Consider the following 18,504-nt stretch of genomic DNA (forward strand, 5'->3'; position numbering starts at 1 on the left):
AGAGAAGTAGCAATAATGATATGGTAATAAAGGTCTTGTTGACTAATCAGCGTATGAGACTACATGTAGAACTAGGATGAGTTTTCGTTGTTAATATTATCACTGAAACAAGCAGGAAGTTCAGATTAAGCTCAGTAGTTGGTCCCGTCCCCAGTCCCCACAGTCTGCCCAGGGTACTAATGAACTGTTTCTCGCTTGTGCCCAATTATTTGCCATGGTTGATTGTGGCAGTTACCACCTCATAGAATTAGTCCATGGGGTTCCAATTTAGTTTGTACCCAAGACTTTATTTGAACCACTTTGATTTAAATCTCCCCTCAGATCAAAGTTCAAGCATTTCCCAAAGCTACAAAGTGTCAGAGGGACTCAAAGTTAAATCAGTGATAGAAATTACGAGTAGTTTCTATCCTGATATAAAGAAAAATATTTGCCGAAACAAAACAGTTCATGTAGTCTGACAATAGAGAGTACAGACTAGTATGTACAGACCACTCTGGAAAATCTAGGACATATGATTGCCATATTCTTGTGCCTACCACTAGCATCTCCCCCAAAGGACAGATGAGGAGACAGGAAAGAGAAGTCCACACTCCCAGAAGTTAAGTTCTGAGTCTTGACCATACAAGCTGACTATGTTGTCAACTATGGAAAAGAGTAAATTCTCTTTAAGTTTATTTAAATCCATCTATCAGCATTTATTAATATTAAGTGAAACAATAGGGCAGATCTGTATAATATATAGAGCAATGTATATATAATATATAGGATATATACCTCATAAAGAGCAGAATACATGTGCTATTCACTATCATCTAAGCAGCACTAATTTCTCTGTATCTCTACCAAAATATGAAAGCCTGTGTGAAAGTACCTCTAATTCCCTACAAAAAAAACTCAAAATGTAAATAAAAAATAATGTTAACCAAGAGTGTTACATTCAAATCAATTGATCCGTTTTTGGGGAAAAAAAATAATTCTCCAACTGCAGGAAAAAGGCAATCTCTACTGTTGGATTTTTTTCCCCAAAATGGACTCTTGGACATGGACACCTCCCTTCTATGTGCTGTGCATGCAATTTAGAGATCTTAGCTCCCTTCTAACCAGCGGTGAGTTCAGAAATGCCTCTGCAGGGGGAAGGGAGTGAATGAGCTATTTGCCCTCTCTGGCTGTAGATGCCAGCCAGGCTATTCACATTCCTTCCTGAACTATGTTGGACCAATCTCTTGACTTACCCTGTTTGGGAAATCTTCAGATGTAGATGTGATGATTACATTGGTTGGAGTGCCTGGAGAATGAAGCCTTTGAAAGCGTCCTGGGGCTACTTCAACAGTGCAGGGGAAACATGCTCTCAGTCAAGAGCCACTTTGGAAAAGAAGTATGGTTTTCTTCCCAGCAGAACTCCCACCTTTACGTAAGAATATCAGCTTTCTATTTAAAATAGCACAGAGGTTTAGAAGAAAGAGACATTTCCGCCTATGCAACAGACTTTAATTAGTTGAGATTAAGTGGCTGAGCTCTCCAAGAATTCTTCAGATTGGCCTTTCATTTCCTGATATAGATAGGAAAACTTGTTGAAAACCTTGCAAAGAAATGAATGACTGAGCCCCTAATCCAAGAGCCCATCTTCCGTGATTACCTAGAAAATTCCTAAAGAAGCTTCCGTTTTTTGGTTTTGTCTTTGGTGGTTAACTTGATGCATTGCACTGTTTGTGGGATGAGTAACTTGGCCTTTGGCCCCGGGAGGAACAGCTGCAGTAGACGTAGTAGGAAGAGGGAGAATCCGTAAGCACTCACCCCTGTGGATACCGCCACGGTGCACCCTTACTGTGCTAATATGGAGCAAGGAAATGTTGTTTAGGAGGAAGTAGCTCCTTAAGGAAGGAAATGGGCCGTGCAGGAAAAACAAATCAGAACCTTCCCAGAATAGAATTCGGCTTCAGCCGCCACATAAAGCTCCCTACCCCGTATCCGAGTCCTGCCGGACAGGGATACACATGTCACAACCTGTCCAAGCCTGCCCTGCCCATAAACAATCGTGAATGTTCTAAAATCAACTTCGCTTCACTCACTTACTACTTAGGCTCTCAAGTCCTTAATTGAATAGGTGAGTCTACCCATTAGTTCACAGTTTGCAGAGAATTTTACATTCCTCCAACAGCAGGCAAGAAGCAAAAAACATTAATGAGATTTAGTGGCCCCTTAGTTCATGAATAAGCTCTTCTGACCAGTGGGACTGCCATCTGCTCATAGGCAATGAGATCCTCTAGAAAATAGGCTCTGGTTTAGTGTACATGTCTCCGAAAACTAGTAGATAGTCATTGTTTTTATAGAAGATTAACTTTTCATAAAAGCTTTATGGTTGCTTTACGGAGCAAACATATTTAATTTATTTTATTCTGAAGCCAGGGAAGTCCCAAGATCAAGGTGCCGGCAGATTCAGTCTCTGCTGTGAACTCACTTCTCTTTTCTTTCTGAGCTCTCATCAGAATCAGCCTGAACAGTCCATTTGTGACAATGGCCTTTTAGCTTAGGCTTTTTCTAGCGTGCACCTGAAAACTTTTCCAGCTTCTACTGTGGCCCAGCTCCGGTCACTTCATTCCCCAGCTCACAGACCTTCAGAAGTTCCTTCATTCCTTTTGAAATAGAGTTCAAACGCTTTACTTGGCATTGAATGTCTCCATAACCTTGACCACTGCTTCTCCAGGTTTCCTCTCATTTCTTATACTCTACATTCCTTCACCCTGGCATGAACATATATCATAAGCAGGCATCATTTTTTCCTACAATTTTTCCACAGTGGTGGAGCCAGGGAATGGGTGAATTGCCCACTAGGTCTTAAAGACTTCTACTCACAAGTGTTCTGTTAGCCAAAGCAAGCTATATGGACACATCTATCTTCAAGGAGGTAGGGAAAGACAAACCTGACATATGCCCAATAAAAGGAGAACTGAAGTACTGGTAGGCACCCCTAAATGACCACCACACTCTAAAATCATCAGGTATTAAACAGAAACAGTTTATGTGAAATACTAAGTAACTTCTTAAAATCTAAAGATCCCAAATGTTTTTAATCGAAAAGAAAAAGTTTTGTTGTCAGATATTTTATATGCCCTCAGAGCCTATAGTTATTCCAAAAATTAAATAATCTGGTCATAGCGATTCAGGGTAAAATAAATACAAAAAGAACAGCTTCTTAAACATACTCTCTGCACATTTTCCTTTTTATTAGAGTTGGTTTCAGACATTCTTCACATTTTTAGGAAATCTTTTGATTTGTTTCTGTTTTACTGTGTAATTTAAAACCCTCCACCTTTTACTGAAATGTATTAACCACTGAAAAATTAAAAGCAATATAAAAGTAGGAATGGTTGAAGCCAGTTTTAAAGACTTTAAGGCTTAAATAAAATTTTCAAATTATAATGCTCCACTTTCATATATATATATATATTCCTAGCAGACCAATAAAGTGGAGTGCTTGTTGTTTATTGGAAATTGACATTCCAATGGTGTTAGCCAACCAAGTAATTCTTTTTTAAAGTTTCCTGCTCAAAAATGTGTACAAAGAAATGTTTCTATACCAATTAATGTTGATAGTTTGGTTTGGAACATTAAGTTAAACTAAAGTTAGTTTTATATATTCTCTTTTTACCATATTTAATGAATATCTTTGGTGGTCAGTTATTTCTTCTAGACTTTTTAATCCTTGTTGCATTGCAGAAAAGTAGCAAGGGAATTATCAAAAATAGACAGAACACAAAAAAGTAAGCTTCACAGACATAAACAAATTATGTTAGTTTAAATAAGCATGTATTGTTCTTTAAATAAAGCACAACTGGCTTATGTGCAGAGATGCCACACAAGATATTAGGTACCAACTGATAAGACTTGTGGGGTTGGGGGAAAGGTACAGTTCTTGTCTGATGGGCCAGGGGAACAATTTGTATTGAGTTCCCACTGTGTGCACTACTCTGTACTAAGTGATTTATAGTCTTTCACACTATCCTTTAACAAACCTGTAGTGTTACTCTCCCCGTTCTGCAACTGAAGGCGTTAAAGCACAAATATGTAGGAAGATTGCAGAAGGTCACACAACTAGTAATTGATAGAACTAGGATTTCAGCCAGGTTTGTTTGATGGGCAAATCCTAAGCTCCTCTCATTCTAACAGAGAAAGAAGATGCAGTTCCTAGAAAGCAGAATGGTATGGAAGAACAGTATCACAGAAAAACCAGGGGCAGAAGTGGGAGGGAAGCTATGGTAGGAAGCAAAGAGTCCTGGAATCGCCAGCTGGTGCTTGGATTTTAGAAAAACTTTTGAAGTTTTAGCAAGTAGGTTTTGGGAGCTTCTGATGAAGGAGCAATCAGATGGCAAAGTCCAAGGAGAAATTTTTTTTAATTAATATCTTACTTGCCTTTTGAAAGATGTGTCTAACCTACATTAGACATTATTAGTATACTCAACAAAATACTGATGTGGAATGTAAATTTTCTCTCTCAAAACACCGTTAGCACAATGGCTCAAAATCCAACATAGGATAATCTACACTACCTTTTTTGGTTTAATTTTCTTTTTTTCAAATTTTTATTGGGGTATAGTTGATTTACAATGTTGTATTATTTTCAGGTGTACAGCAAAGTGAATCTGTTATACAGATATCTACTCTTTTTTAGATTCTTTTCCCATATAGGCCATTACAGAGTATTGAGTAGAGTTCCCTGGGCTATACAGTAGGTCCTTAATTAGTTATCTATTTTATATATAGTAGTGTGTATGTGTCAATCCTAGTATTCCAATTTATCCCTCCTGCCCTTACCCCCTTGTTACCATAAGTTTATTTTCTATATCTGTAACTCTGTTTCTGTTTTGTAGACAAGTTCATTTGTAGCTTTTTAAAAAATTCCACATAAAGTGATATCAGATATTAAATATATTTGTCTTTTTCTGGCTTACTTCAGTATCACAATCTTTAGGTACATCCATGTTGCTGCAATGGCATTATTTTTGTTATTTTTTATGGCTAATATTCCATTGTATATATGTACCACATCTTCTTTGTTTAATTTTCTTACCATAATCTGAAAGGATTGAAGATATGGGGCTCCCTCTAGCTCTTTCTTATTTATGATAAGAAACTTAGGGTGGCCCTAAGTTTCCTGATGTAATGTAAGTCTGTGATATCTTCTGTTGCATAGCACTGTGAATGCCAAAGCTTACCAAATAAATATTAATTGATGAAAATAATAAAAAGGCCTTCTTAGACATCAGAATTTCAACTTTTTTTTTTTTTTTTTGTCTCTTAAAGGAAGAGCTAACTTCTGCTTGGCAATGCTTTCCTTGGCATTAAGAAATGGAAGCCTTTGGGAGCAGTTTTTCCCATTGTGTGGAATGGGTCCCTGAGTGAGGATTCTGGTTGCCAGCCAGTTGTTAAGGCCTCTTTCCGATCTAGATGTCTCTATTTGGGTGTGCTGCCAGCAGCAATCATCGGGGTCAGTGGTGTCTAACATCTCCCATGGGGAGAATGAGGTGGCGACACGACAGCGTTTGTTTAGTTTGTAGGGAAAACTCGTGAAAGGTGATGACCTTAGTTTCAGAGCTGAGGAAACCCAATGAGTTTAAAGTGGCTAAGAACTGAAGACTCGAAAGATAGTCCCTTCACCTCCTTGTGCTTGGGAGGTCCCCTGGCCCAAGTCTACGCCATTAGGTTTAAGATGCAATCACCTAGCACCTTCTTATGTGGGGCTGCCTTTCATCACTCAGCCCACAGCCCTTCTTGCCGACATTCTGGGCTGTGACTGTGTGTGTGGCTGTCACCGAGCTTCCCCTGCAGGACACACAGTCACGCCTCCTGAGGCTATTGATCTCCCTGTGAACAGTTAACAGTCCCTGTTTGAAACTGTATATTTCGGGGGCATTTTAATGCAACAGTAAGTCAAAGACCGTATTTAGTCCCTAAAGCAGTGACGTATAGATTCACTCTGATGTAGAAAAAAATAAATGTGCTATGTGTGTCCACACCTCTCTCCCGCACAGGAACGCAGTATTTATAAAACAAATGTTATAAAAATTGATGAGCTGTGAGTGACCCCACGGATATTTGCTCCTGTTCTTGAGGGTAATAAGACAGGAATATCTGACTACAAACGCCAAGCAGCCTAACACCCTATTTTATGTGTTCACTTTTGGGTGGTTGTGTTTGACGCTGTGGGAGCATGTGGTATCTGATGAAAATATACTTTGTACTTTGAAGCAGTTCTTGCTTGGATCAAAATTGTAGAATATAAAGGGACTTCTCTTAGCATTTTTTACGTGAACCCCACTTGTCCTACCAGCCACTCTGCTCAGGCCTCCGTCTTTATCTGGATCACCCTTATCTTTCTTTGCTAACAATTCAAATTCTGCATCTCCTCTGTGCTCAGAAATCTACCTTGTTCAAAAAAGTCCTCACTGACACCCCTGCTGCGGAATGATTATCAGCCATTCAATTTTGTTTATGGTGGCAAAATACACAAAACACAAAATTCACATTTTAACCATTTAAAAATGTACAATTCAGGATTCTTTAAGGTATTCACAGCACCATGCACCACCACCATGATATAGTTCCAAAACATTTTAATTACCCCAAAAGGAAACCCCCACACCCATGAAGCAGTCACTTTCCATTTTCATTGCTCCCCAACACCTAGAAACCACCAGTCTGCTTTCTGCATTTGCCTCTTCTGCATATCTCATATAAATGCAGTTGTACAACATGTGACCTTTTGTGTCTGGCTTCTTTCACTTAGCAGAATATTTTACTTTTCATCCATGTTGTAGCTTGTATCAGTATTTCATTCCTTTTATGGCTGAATAGTATTCCATTGTATCGTTATACTACATTTTATTTATCTGTCCATCCAGTGATGGACATTTGGATTGTTTACACTTTTAACTATTATGAAAACATATTTATAGTGAAATATATTGGGCTGGCCAAAAGGTTCGTTTGGGTTTTTCTGTAAGATGTTATGAGAAAAACGTGAACGAACTTTCTGGCCAACCCAATATTTAACTAGCTATTGTTCAGCTGTTGTGAACATTCTTGTACAAGTTTCTGTTTGAACACCCATTTCCAATTCTTCAGTATCTATACCTAGTAGAAATGCTGGGTCACATATTTATTTTGAACGTATTATTTTCAGAGGCTGAACCATTTTATATCCAGCAGCAATGTATGAGGGTTCCAATTTTTCTGCATTCTCACTGACATTTGTTATTTTCCATTTTTTAAATTGTAGCTATCCTAGTGGGTGTGAAGTGGTATCTTATCATGGTTTTGATTTACTTCTTCCTGATGGCTGGTTACCTGGAGCTTCTTTTCGTGTACTTGTTGCCAGTATCTTCTATGGAGAAATGTCTATTGACTTGTAAATATTTTCTCCCATTCTGTGGGTTGTCTTCTTAATCTCTCAATAGTGCACAAAAGTTTTCATTTTGATTAAGTCCAATTTATCTCACTTCTTTTTTTGTTACTCATGCTTTTGATGTCAAATCTAAGAATCCGTTGCCAAATCCAAGATCATGGACATTTACACCTATGTTTTCTTCTAACAGTTTTATGGGTTTGGCTCTTAAATATAGGTCTATGATCCATTTTTAGTTAGTTTTTGTATATTGTATGAAGTAAGGATCCAGCTTCTTTCTTTTGCGTGTAGACCTCCAGCATGATTTGTTGAAAAGACTGTTCTTTCTTTCAGTCATTCAATTTTCAAAGCTTCTATTTGAAAACATTTTACTTAATAATTACACATTTTTTTTATTAAGTTTTTCATACATGTTGGTCTTCTTTCTCTAAGTTTTCAGGAACCCATTCAAGAGAGGAGACTTACTTCTTTTACGTCCAGTATTTTATCTAAGGACTAAAATTGTTTCCATGCAGGAAAAAAGGAACCCAAGAGCTTTTAAGCTTTTGACCCAGGAAAATCAGTAATTTATTTAAAAAACGATTTTGTAATGCTTTTTAATATAAGATTAATAAGACAGTCTCTGCCCTTAAGATGCTTACAGTCTAAGGGGGAAACTAGCGTATCTGGTAGCCACTAGACACACGTGGTCATTGAGCAATTGCAACGTGACTAACTCTCCTTGAGATATGCTATTAGAGTAAAATGTGCACTAAGTTTCAAAGACTTAGTGCAAAAAGAAAGTCAAAGATCTTACTGATAATTTTTATATTAATTACATTTTGAAATGGTAATATTTTGGTGTATTAAATAAAATATATTATTAAATTAATTTCACTTGTTTCGTTTTACTCCTTTAATGTGATTTGCATCGTATTTCCATCAGTCAGCACTAAGCACAGACAAACAGAAAATCAAGCAAGTATCTCACAGCTACAAACTAATAACTGATAGTGGTGATATTAATGCCCACTTCTTAAAATTCTATAGCCTAGGCTCTTAATTACTATGTCATAGAACTTAAAATCAATCAGGAATGTGAAGATATGGTCAGCAGCTCCCATTTGAAACTGGAAGGGGAGGCAAGGTTCCATAACATATATTGAGTGCAGAACATCTTCAGGGAATACAAAAGAAGTACAATATATTCTGCCCACACTTCAGATCTCATGGGGAGACACACCAGACCCACATCATTCAGCGAGAGAATAACCGCGGGCTAAGCCAGTGACTCTCAACCAGGGGTGATTTTGGCCCCCAGGAGACATTTCACAGTGTCTGCAAACATTTTTAGTTGCCACAGCTGGAGGTACCACTATCTAATGGGTAGAGGCCAGGGGTACTGACACATATCCTGCCATGCACACGACAGCACCACCACAACAAAAGGTGTTTGTCTCAATGTCAGCAATTCTGAGGCTGAGAAACCCTAGGCTCCACCTTCGCTAGAGAACTATTTCAAAGAAAGAAGAGGCAACTATGGGGCTTCCCTGGTGGCACAGTGGTTAAGAATCTGCCTGCCAATGCAGGGGACACAGTTTCAATCCCTGGTCCGGGAAGATCCCACATGCTGCGGAGCAACTAAGCCCATGCACCACAACTACTGAGCCTGCGCTCTAGAGCCCATGAACCACAGCTGTTGAGCCCACGTGCCACAACTACTGAAGCCTGTGTGCCTAGAGCCTGTGCCCTGCAACAAGAGAAGCCGCTGCAAAGAGAAGCCCTCTCACCGCAATGAAGAGTAGCCCCAGCTCACCACAGCTAGAGAAAGCCTGCACAGCAGGCAACAAAGACCCAACGCAGCCAATAAATAAATAAATAAATAAATTTATTAAAAAACAAAAAAGAAGCGGCAACTATGTGGGAAGATTATGGCAAGGAAGGAACCCTAAGAGTGTTGGCAGGTCCAGCTGTGGACAGGGATGGGGCTAATTGAACAAGAGAGTGTTAGCAGGTCCAGCTGTGGACAGGGATGGGGCTAATTGAACAAGAGAGTGTTACCAATTGGGAGAAGTGTGGCTGGTGATGGGAACTGGAAATGGACTGGAGCCAACTGGAGCAAAGAATGTGTCATGAACAGAAGAAGCAGAGGCCAGAGAATTGGTTAGGAATTCAGAAGCATTGGGCTCTAACCCTGGTTCTTCCACTTGCCAGCTGGGCAGCTCTGAGCAAGCCACTTGACTTTTCTGAAATTCAGTGTAACCCTCTGTCAGTGGGGATCATTTTAATCCAATGAGATCTTCTGTGTACAATCGATTTATAAGAAAAAATACAAAATATTGCTGGTAACTTCATGATTGTGGTTGTTGCCAAATTAAGTTGGTTGCAGAGCGTCAGGGCCTTTGAAAGCCTGGCAAGGATACGAAGCAGGGTCTGATGGGACCATCTGGAGCAGGAAAGGCATTAGCAGAGAGCAATGCTATGGGCAGTTTGTTTTGTGACAGTGTGCAGGAAAGACGGGAGCAGGGAGAGAGTGTGGTGAGGACAACCTCGAGGACACCTTTCCAGGGAAACAGCATGAGCGGAGGAGGGGCCAGAGTGGAAGCAGCTGGGGGAAGGCCCCGCCCCATCATGTCCCCCAGGCAGCTACTGCCCTGTGGGTGCACATCCGAGACCTGGTGGCAGTAAACTGACTCCAGCGGTTCTTCTGGGATACGATGGGGAGTGAGTGGTGGCCCTTTGCAGAGATGGACAGAGACACAGGCAAATTATTGCACGAGCTTGTGCACTGGTCCTATGTAATGAGGTGGGATTGAACAAGTGAAAACAACACATGTGGTTTTTAAGACTGAGTGTTTAATATTTCATAATCAACATAGAATCTAAGAAAAGGTAGATTCTGAATTTTCCTTGAATTTGTCCCACCTTCCGGAGCACTACGACAGTAATATTTTTTGAAGCATATATAGATAATGGAATGTATGTTTATAGCTCTTTGAGGTTTAATTTTCCCCCATTCAATCCTTAAAATTAAAATTTCCCCAGCATGGCACCAAGGCAGAAAATTTCCTGTGTTAATTATTTTTAATTAAAATAATTTATTTTATATACATTTGGGAATTGGCCTAGTGGTTTTATCATGGCATAGGACTGTAGAGAATGTTGAATATAGGCTCCAGTGGGATGTGAGCCTCGAAAAGGCAGGAATTGGGGGCTGCTCTGTTCACTGCTATAACCCTAGTGCTTAGAACAGTGCCAGCCCATGGTAGCACTCAGTAAATTATTTGTCAAACAAATGAACAAACATACGAATGAACAAAAAATGTGTGCTGTCTGTGCATTCTTCCTAGGTGATCGTGTGATTGAGCAAATGCTGTGTGCATCTGTGGGGCTGGGCATGACAGTATCTGACCCCCATCATGAACTAAGTCTGCTATCAAAGCTGTCCACTGAGACCCATCTCTTGTCACTCGTTCGTTGCCACGAGCACTTAAATCAAGCCTTTTCCCCTCTCTTTTTACCTCCTCTGGAACCCAGCAGAGGTAAATCAGTAACATTGGAAGTGGATGAAGATAAGAGCACAAAGGGATCAAATTTTCCCCGCTCGGAAGTGGCAACTGGTTTGTCTCCTTACACCTTTCCCCAGAAGAGGCCTTTCCATGTTCCACGGAAGAAAACATTGCCTGGGCGGGTGCCCGTCTGGTAGGACTGTTGTACTCCAGTCTCCTTGGCGGCTACAGAAATAAGGGCCCTTTAATAAGACTTGACAATATGCCAGTTCTACCAACGATAAGGGGAGCCTGAAACAGCAACAGTCACCGCAGGCCACAGGCCGTACTTCCCAAGGTAGGGCTGCAAGACTGCCGAACAAAACAAAGGGGAGAGTATCTCTACAGCTTGTCAGTGGAGTTCTGAAAATGTAAAACGTGGCTTTCCTAAAGAACTACTGAAACAACGTAAGAACACTAACTCACTCATTTAAGGATGGTCTCCATGGTTCGAAGGACCCGCGTTTGCATTTTCCATTCTCTTTAGCCATTTTGAGTGTTTCCTAGCCGGGAATAACGTTTCCTCACTTTCTATATCAGCTTGCAAGTTGTTCTTTATGATACCTGAGCCCTTCATTTGGTGTGGGGGGATGTTCAAGGATATATCTTCTTATAAAGGAAAACAAGTAAACAAACAGAAAAGGTACTTATTCGGACATGCATTAAAGTATCAATATCAAATTGTCATGAAACATTAGTCTGAGATGTTATTGCTTTGTTGGAACCTTACTGAAGACATAGCCAAGCCTCCTAAAAGATGCAGTTTCATTATTGAAGAGGCGTCAAGGAGGGGAAAGGAATCTGCCAGGGGTTTCTTTCCACTGGAAGTGGGAGCCCTCTACTTCAGATTTGATTCATGGGAGAAGCCAGCTTTATTAGTTTTCTTTCTTAATGTGATGCCTTTTAAAATATATCCTTCCAACACCTTCCCAAGTTATAACTTCTGTGTTTTCTGAAACTCTGAAGGTTTCTGATACACTCAGTGAGACATTTGTTGTCAGTCTTTACATGGAAATATAGCAGTATATGTTGTTAGGTCTACGTATTTCAAGAATATAATGTCGTATATTGGAATGGTATCCTTGAGGGTGTGTGGTACATGACTGTGAGCCTGTACACAGAGGGTATGAGTGTACGTTCATGAGGTATGTGTGGTCACTTTGCTTTCCTGAACTACCTACAGCCAGTAATCACTCCTGAGGAAAAGTCTATTTTCTCAGATTTTTTAAGTTCATTATTGGGGCATTTTTAATGGTGATATTATCTTATAGAATTCTTATTAAAAGTCTTTCTCCTCGTCTCTGAGACTATAAAGAAGGGCAATAAATAAATAAAATTAATGTGAATAAACAAATGCTCCTTGTCACTGTGAAATTACAAATAAATTGTACCTAAGATCCCACCATATTAAACAGCTCTTCTTGAAACTTATAGATTCAAAAGGAAAGCATAAGCCATTTAAAGAATTTCTACTGTAGCAGATAGAAAGCTGTACCAATAAAAATGAATCCAGTACCTGGAATAAAGCAAATTTCGATTAGGTCAAACGAAAATGAGCAAAGTCCAGAAGCAGAAACAAACATTTGGTCAAATGGAAAACATTTCTGGACTTTTGCCTTTCAGAACTGCCTGTCTCCCAAGCTATTATATGGTGATATTGAAAATGCTTCACGTATCACAGAGATAATATGAGGATAAAAGGCGTATTTGAAGTTCTTGAAACTATTCTGAGAAAGCTGCTTGAGAAAACACAAGCTCTGTCAATGATACCAGGCAGTCTGTCACTGAAACCAGGAAATCAGTTTTCATCCATTTCATCTTTCTCTCAAATTTATGACATTAAAATATTACATCATAATGAACATTTTCTAAATCAGTCTCTTTGGTAAAATGAGTGCCAAAAGCAATACCAAAACCAAACCCTCAGGTGAAGCAAGACAAGCAGAAAATATAGTCTTAGGAAATGAACAAACATGGATTCATCATTCATTCATTCATATATGTCAAGCATTGTCCTAGGTGCTAGAGACATAGCAGTAAACAGTACCATCACAACCCCTGGCCTCCCGGGACTTACAATTCAAAAGAAGCAGTAGCAATTTTACTGAGTGCCCCAAAGAAAAGCAGAGTGCTGTTGAATTGTGTCTTAACAGAGTGACCTAACTTATTCCAGAAGAGGATTAGGGATACAGACAGGGTGGGAGCAACCCTGGAAGCTTGGAAGGCCAGCATGGCTGGTCATCTTATATGACCAAAATAAAAAGAATGCCATTTATTTTGTTGTTCAACAGAGATGAAAGTCTTTGTAATATTAACTTAAATTCTCCCTAGAGTGTGTGTGTATTTATACCACTGTTTAAACTGAAGGCACTGATTATTTCTTGTCCATCAGGCAAGATGCCAACTGTTTGTAGGAAAATCTTTCTATGGTAAGTTAAAGTTCTGGTTATAATTTATTTAACCTCACTCTTGATCAGCTTCAGTTTGCCAATATACAGTGTGTGAGTTCTGTTCAATTTTCATTCTAGAACACTAATATATACAACACATAGGATTATTTCACCTGCCAGGACTTTGTGTAGATTTAGAAAAAGTCCCCCACTGCTAGGTTTAGGGGTTTCCTTTGTTTTCTTTTCTTTTCCTTTCCATGCCAGCCTAGTTTTCATTTCTATTTTATAGCTATCATACTATAGCAAATAGTTTCAATGATTAAAGAACTAGAAAAGAAAAGAAATTGACATTTCCTTTACCAATTATGGCATGGTATCGTTATGTTATTTGTCTAGCAAACAGAGGAAACATGACTAGTATTTGTTGGTAATTAATACAGTGGCTTCCGATGAGCTTTAGAAACAGGTTGGTATTTCTTGTAAAAGTTCACTGCAAAAGATATCGCTCTCCTCTTTCCTTTTATCTCACCCCTCCCACTATTATTTGTTCGGTAGTTTTCAGTCTGGAAGAATGAGAAGTTTCTATTTTATTCCTACACATGAAATCACCTAGATTAATAGATTATTTAAGGTTTACATAAGGAACTTCAGAGAAAGAGATTTAAAAGCAGCAAGAATGACAAATGCTTTATGTAGCTTTCCTTTTGAAGATAATAAAGGCATAAAACAATTTCTCCGAAAGTTGTCAAAATACGTGTTTAACTATCAAGTCACTATAGGGTGGAAAATTTAAAGTGGTTCTATTGAATCACCAGGTACCAAATAACAAATAAGGAATGTCTGCCTTGCGATACCAAAGTATGAATTTCCTTCTTTCCAAAAGTCTGAGAAAGAGCATTTCCAAAACTGATTTAACATGGTAAATGAACTTGCAAAAATGTTTTTGAAATATGTATCTGTCAAAGATCAAATCCATTGTTTCTGTTCACTTTATGTTCCAATTTTACAATTTATTAGCAGACTCAGTGTATTTTGATTTATTTCTTCTTCTGAAGTTCTTTGCTCCCAATAAATATTGTAAGCCTTGTTGATATATTTCCATAGTGTAACCTTTGATATTCTCTTTTAGTGAATATTTTTGTATTACTAAAACACTATTCAAAAAATAGCCACAATTGAAAAAAGAAAATTTGCTTAGCACAAAAGAACAGAAGAGAACTGTGGGAATATGATGTGTTTTAACTATTTAAAAAAGAAAATAAAGACAAGAAATTATTAGCAAGCAATCAGTAATGACAGATAAGTGACAAGTTTGTCATACCTTCCTACCCTTGCTGTAGCATTTAATTATGGGAACTTGAAAAGAAGATTAAACACACATTTATATTCTACTCACCATCCTCTCCAAAATACTAAAATGTATCAACTGTAATCCTTGCATTGGAGAGCTCATGATCGATTTTAGTTTGTTGCCTAGACTTGCCATTATCGTATTTAACATTTACATGATTTTGTTATGGATTTTTTTTTCTATTTTCTTCTATGGTATTTCTATGAGCAATGCCATATTCTGTAATCTCAAACAACTTTCAGTTTCTTGTCAGAGAGACTGTGGGCAGAAGTCATCTAGCTTGTGAGTAAATTTAACCAACTTCCCAATATCTGTATTTTGTGACTTTATTGTTCTTTGCTTGAAGTTCATATTCAGTAACTCTCCTAACAAACTATGCTTTTTAATGGGGAAAATTATATACAACTGTGGAAATTATATATAATAGACTTTCAAAAATCTTGAGATAGACTCAGAAATCTTGAGATAATCTTTATAGATATATCTGCATATATATCTAGAAAGAAACATAGAATTATATTCACTGATGTGCTTGTGTATATCAGTATATAGCAAACATATCTACTAAACTGTAGACCCTTCCTAACAGGCAATTCCCCCCTCCCCACTACTACCTAAAAATTTTTTTTTCAAAGGAGTATTGATTTTTCTAGAATGTATGGGCTTTAGGAAAAATAAGTAGAAAAAAACAAAGCCATTCGTGACTCAACATTCTCTCTATTTCCATATTCTGTAATTTTTTTATATTATTTAACATCAACTCAAACAGAATAATATATGGAATATAATCAATACAGACAATTATAAATAACATTTTCACAACTTAAGTCAGTGGTGTTCAAAGTTGGTTTCCTTCTGCCTTCCTCCAGATTCTAACAGGAAGGCAACCATGTCCCACAGACATTCAAGGCTACGGAAGCGAAAATCACTCACTCCCCCCATGTCCAAATAATGAATACTACACAATTTTTCTTTTTTGATAGAAGGTTTTTATGATCTCCTTCCTCCAGCATCAACTCCTCCAGGTTTTAAGGAAATGCTTGTGAAACTATCTTGCTTCACTGCATTTGTTAGGCATGTGGGTGTGTGTGTGTGTGTGTGTGTGTGTGTGTGTGTCTGTCTATCTGTCTCCATCTGTCTGGTCCTATATTCAAAAGTCCATTGCCTTTTTACTTTTATAACTCAGTCCCTAAATCTGTGTTCCGAAGTCATAACTCATGATTGATCTGAAACTCTGGGCATTGCAGAAAGGAAACAAAAATTTGATAAACTATCAGATAAGATGAATTTAAAGCTAGAGAGTGATTCTTATATCTCTGGTCAATTTTTAATCCCCAATTCCTGCACCAAAAACAGGAAAACTAATGTACTAGCCTTTAAAACTGAAATAGTGAATCTTCAACTTTTTTGTAAGACTTAATACCCTTTTACTGGAAAAAAAAGAGACATAACTGCTAACAATTGTTTATCTCCACAATGTTCTTTTGAAGACTGACCAAAATAGAGACAAAGATCCTGATAACAAAAATCTTTAGCTGTGTTTCTAAATTCAATTCTTCTCTGCCTAGAAACTCATGTGTGATAAATTTTATGAAATTCATTGTAGTGCCTCTACTTGGAGATTAAATTTCTTGAATTTTATATGCAAATATGCATATAACCTCATGAAAATCTTTGGTTTAAACATTTCGTTACTTCAGAAAACGACAGCAACAAAATGGCTCTGAAGATTATCATACAGATATGGTCTTGCTTACTGAGAAGTCCTTCTCTTGTCAACCCATGATTTATGATTCACAGGGGTAAAAATTAGGTGAATTTTGAAGAAAAATATTATGGTGATTTGAAGCAAATAACAGATATTTTGCGCTTTGAACCAAACAGCATTTCAACTGATAATTCAGCATCTGAGAAGTCATAACTTACAGCGGTCTACAAAATTTTTAAATTGAGTACACACATAAGTAAAACATTTTTGAGTACATACTATATATTGTATATACTTATATTTATATATCTCTAAAACAGGGTTTCTTAGCCTCTGCACTACTGGCATTTTGGGCCAGATAATTCTTCTCATGGGGTGTTGTCCTGTGCATTGTAGGATGTTTAGCAGCATCCCTGGTCTCTACGGACTAGAGGTCAGAACACCTTCCTCAGTTACGACAGCCAAAAACCATCCCTAGACACTGCCAAACGTCCCCTGCGGGGCAAAACTGCCCCAATTGAGAACCACTACTCTAAATCACCTACATGTGATGCTATATGTAATAATACTAATATGTGATGCGAACATGAAAAATGTCTGGTTTTAAGGTTGACTTTTGCTTTTTAGTTGTGCTAAACATTTTTTTTTTGCTTTCTCTATAAATGTTATCATTAATAATTTTTAGGGAAAGAAATGTGACAGAATGTGCTGCAACTTGTTTTTTAAATCTTAATGTAACAAGAGGTGGCATCCTGATTCAAACTTCAGTTTATTTCAGTACCTGAATTTAAAGGCTTTCAAGGTAGAAAAAGATAGGTATCTCCAGTTGGATGAAATGCAACTATATCATGATACAAAATTGTCCATTCAGTCTAACAAAAGGATTTTGCTGAAGTTTTACTAATAAATATCTTTGTGTTGATGTCTTGAAAACAAATAAGAAATTGCATTTTTATATTTTTAACATGTATGTTTGAAATTGCTGCAACTCTTCACTTATTTTATTTATTTTTTATATCCCGGCATTGCGGTGTGCAGGCTCTTCACTGTGGCACGCAGGCTTCTCTTTAGTTATGGTTCATGGGCTCAGTAGTTGTGGCGCATTAGCTCTGTAGTTATGGTGCGTGGGCTCCAGAGTGCCTGGGCTCAGTAGTTCTGGCGCATGGGCCCTCTAGTTGTGGCGCATGGGCTCTAGAGCACACAGGCTTAGTTGCCCCGCAGCATGTGGGATCTTAGTTCCCCAACCAGGGATCAAACTTACATCCCCTGCATTGGAAGGCAGATTCTTAACTGCTGGACCACCAAGGAAGTCCTGCAACTCTTCATTTGGAAAAAAAACTTTAGCTGATTAGAAAACTGTATTCAGGTTTTCTTTTTAACTTGCTTATGGGAATTTTAATAGGGGACACATACACATCATTTTCAATAATATGTTCACATAGCAATGCACACATTTCCAAAATATTTTCAAAATGCTTTGTAGATAACACAAGCTGTTGTTTGTTTGCTTTGAAAAGCAGTTACTTCCTCCCTCATTGTTTAAATGTCACGTTTATCTTTGAGAAACAAATCATATAGGATTTTTTAAAATGTATGCTCAGTTAACATAATAGTAACAGCAACTTGTCATCACAGAAATGTTAATAAATTTGAAATACGTGCTCTTTTTAAAAGAAAAGTGAATAACTCACCTTCAGGTTCAAGTTCTTTCCTATGAACTATCCAGTGAACCTCTGTATGGTAACAGATGATTTTTGTGGTCACTCCCTACCTCATTTCAAATACTGTAAAGATTTCAGTGTACTTTATTAGTTTTTTAAATTAAAACATTAGAATGTCAATATCATCCTGTAGCATTTAGTGCACTTTGAGCTTTTACTTCTTTGCTAAAATAGCTCATCTGTTAATTTTGCAATGTTATGTCTGTAAACTTAGCCTAGAATACTTTCTGTGGTTAAATTAACAGCTTTCTTAAAAAATATTATTTTTGTTGAAAGAGTCATTTGTTATTGAGACTATCACCTCATTGGTTTTTCTTTCCTTTAGTGACTCATAATAAAAGTGAGAAGGTAATCATTCATATTCCATCATGGAAATAAAATTTAGCAAATACTATATAAGCTGAG

The 18,504-nt window shown here is 37.8% G+C and overlaps 1 protein-coding gene across 7 annotated transcripts in view; it reads left to right on the forward strand.

Moving 5' to 3' along the window:
• DLC1 (DLC1 Rho GTPase activating protein) overlaps nucleotides 1-18,504 on the forward strand; it is a 394,094-nt gene that overhangs the window by 270,246 nt on the left and 105,344 nt on the right. Inside the window, exon 2 of one of the 7 annotated variants that reach the window (XM_057696391.1) lies at nucleotides 10,924-11,269. The exons of the other annotated variants lie outside the window; for them this stretch is intronic. Within the exon in view, the coding sequence (XP_057552374.1) occupies nucleotides 10,924-11,087 (164 nt within the window). The 3' untranslated portion in view covers nucleotides 11,088-11,269. Of the gene's footprint in view, nucleotides 1-10,923; nucleotides 11,270-18,504 lie in introns of those variants that run through there. 7 annotated transcript variants of the gene reach the window in all.

Source organism: Hippopotamus amphibius, chromosome 10 (assembly GCF_030028045.1).
Source record: "Hippopotamus amphibius kiboko isolate mHipAmp2 chromosome 10, mHipAmp2.hap2, whole genome shotgun sequence".
Lineage (NCBI taxonomy): Eukaryota > Metazoa > Chordata > Mammalia > Artiodactyla > Hippopotamidae > Hippopotamus > Hippopotamus amphibius.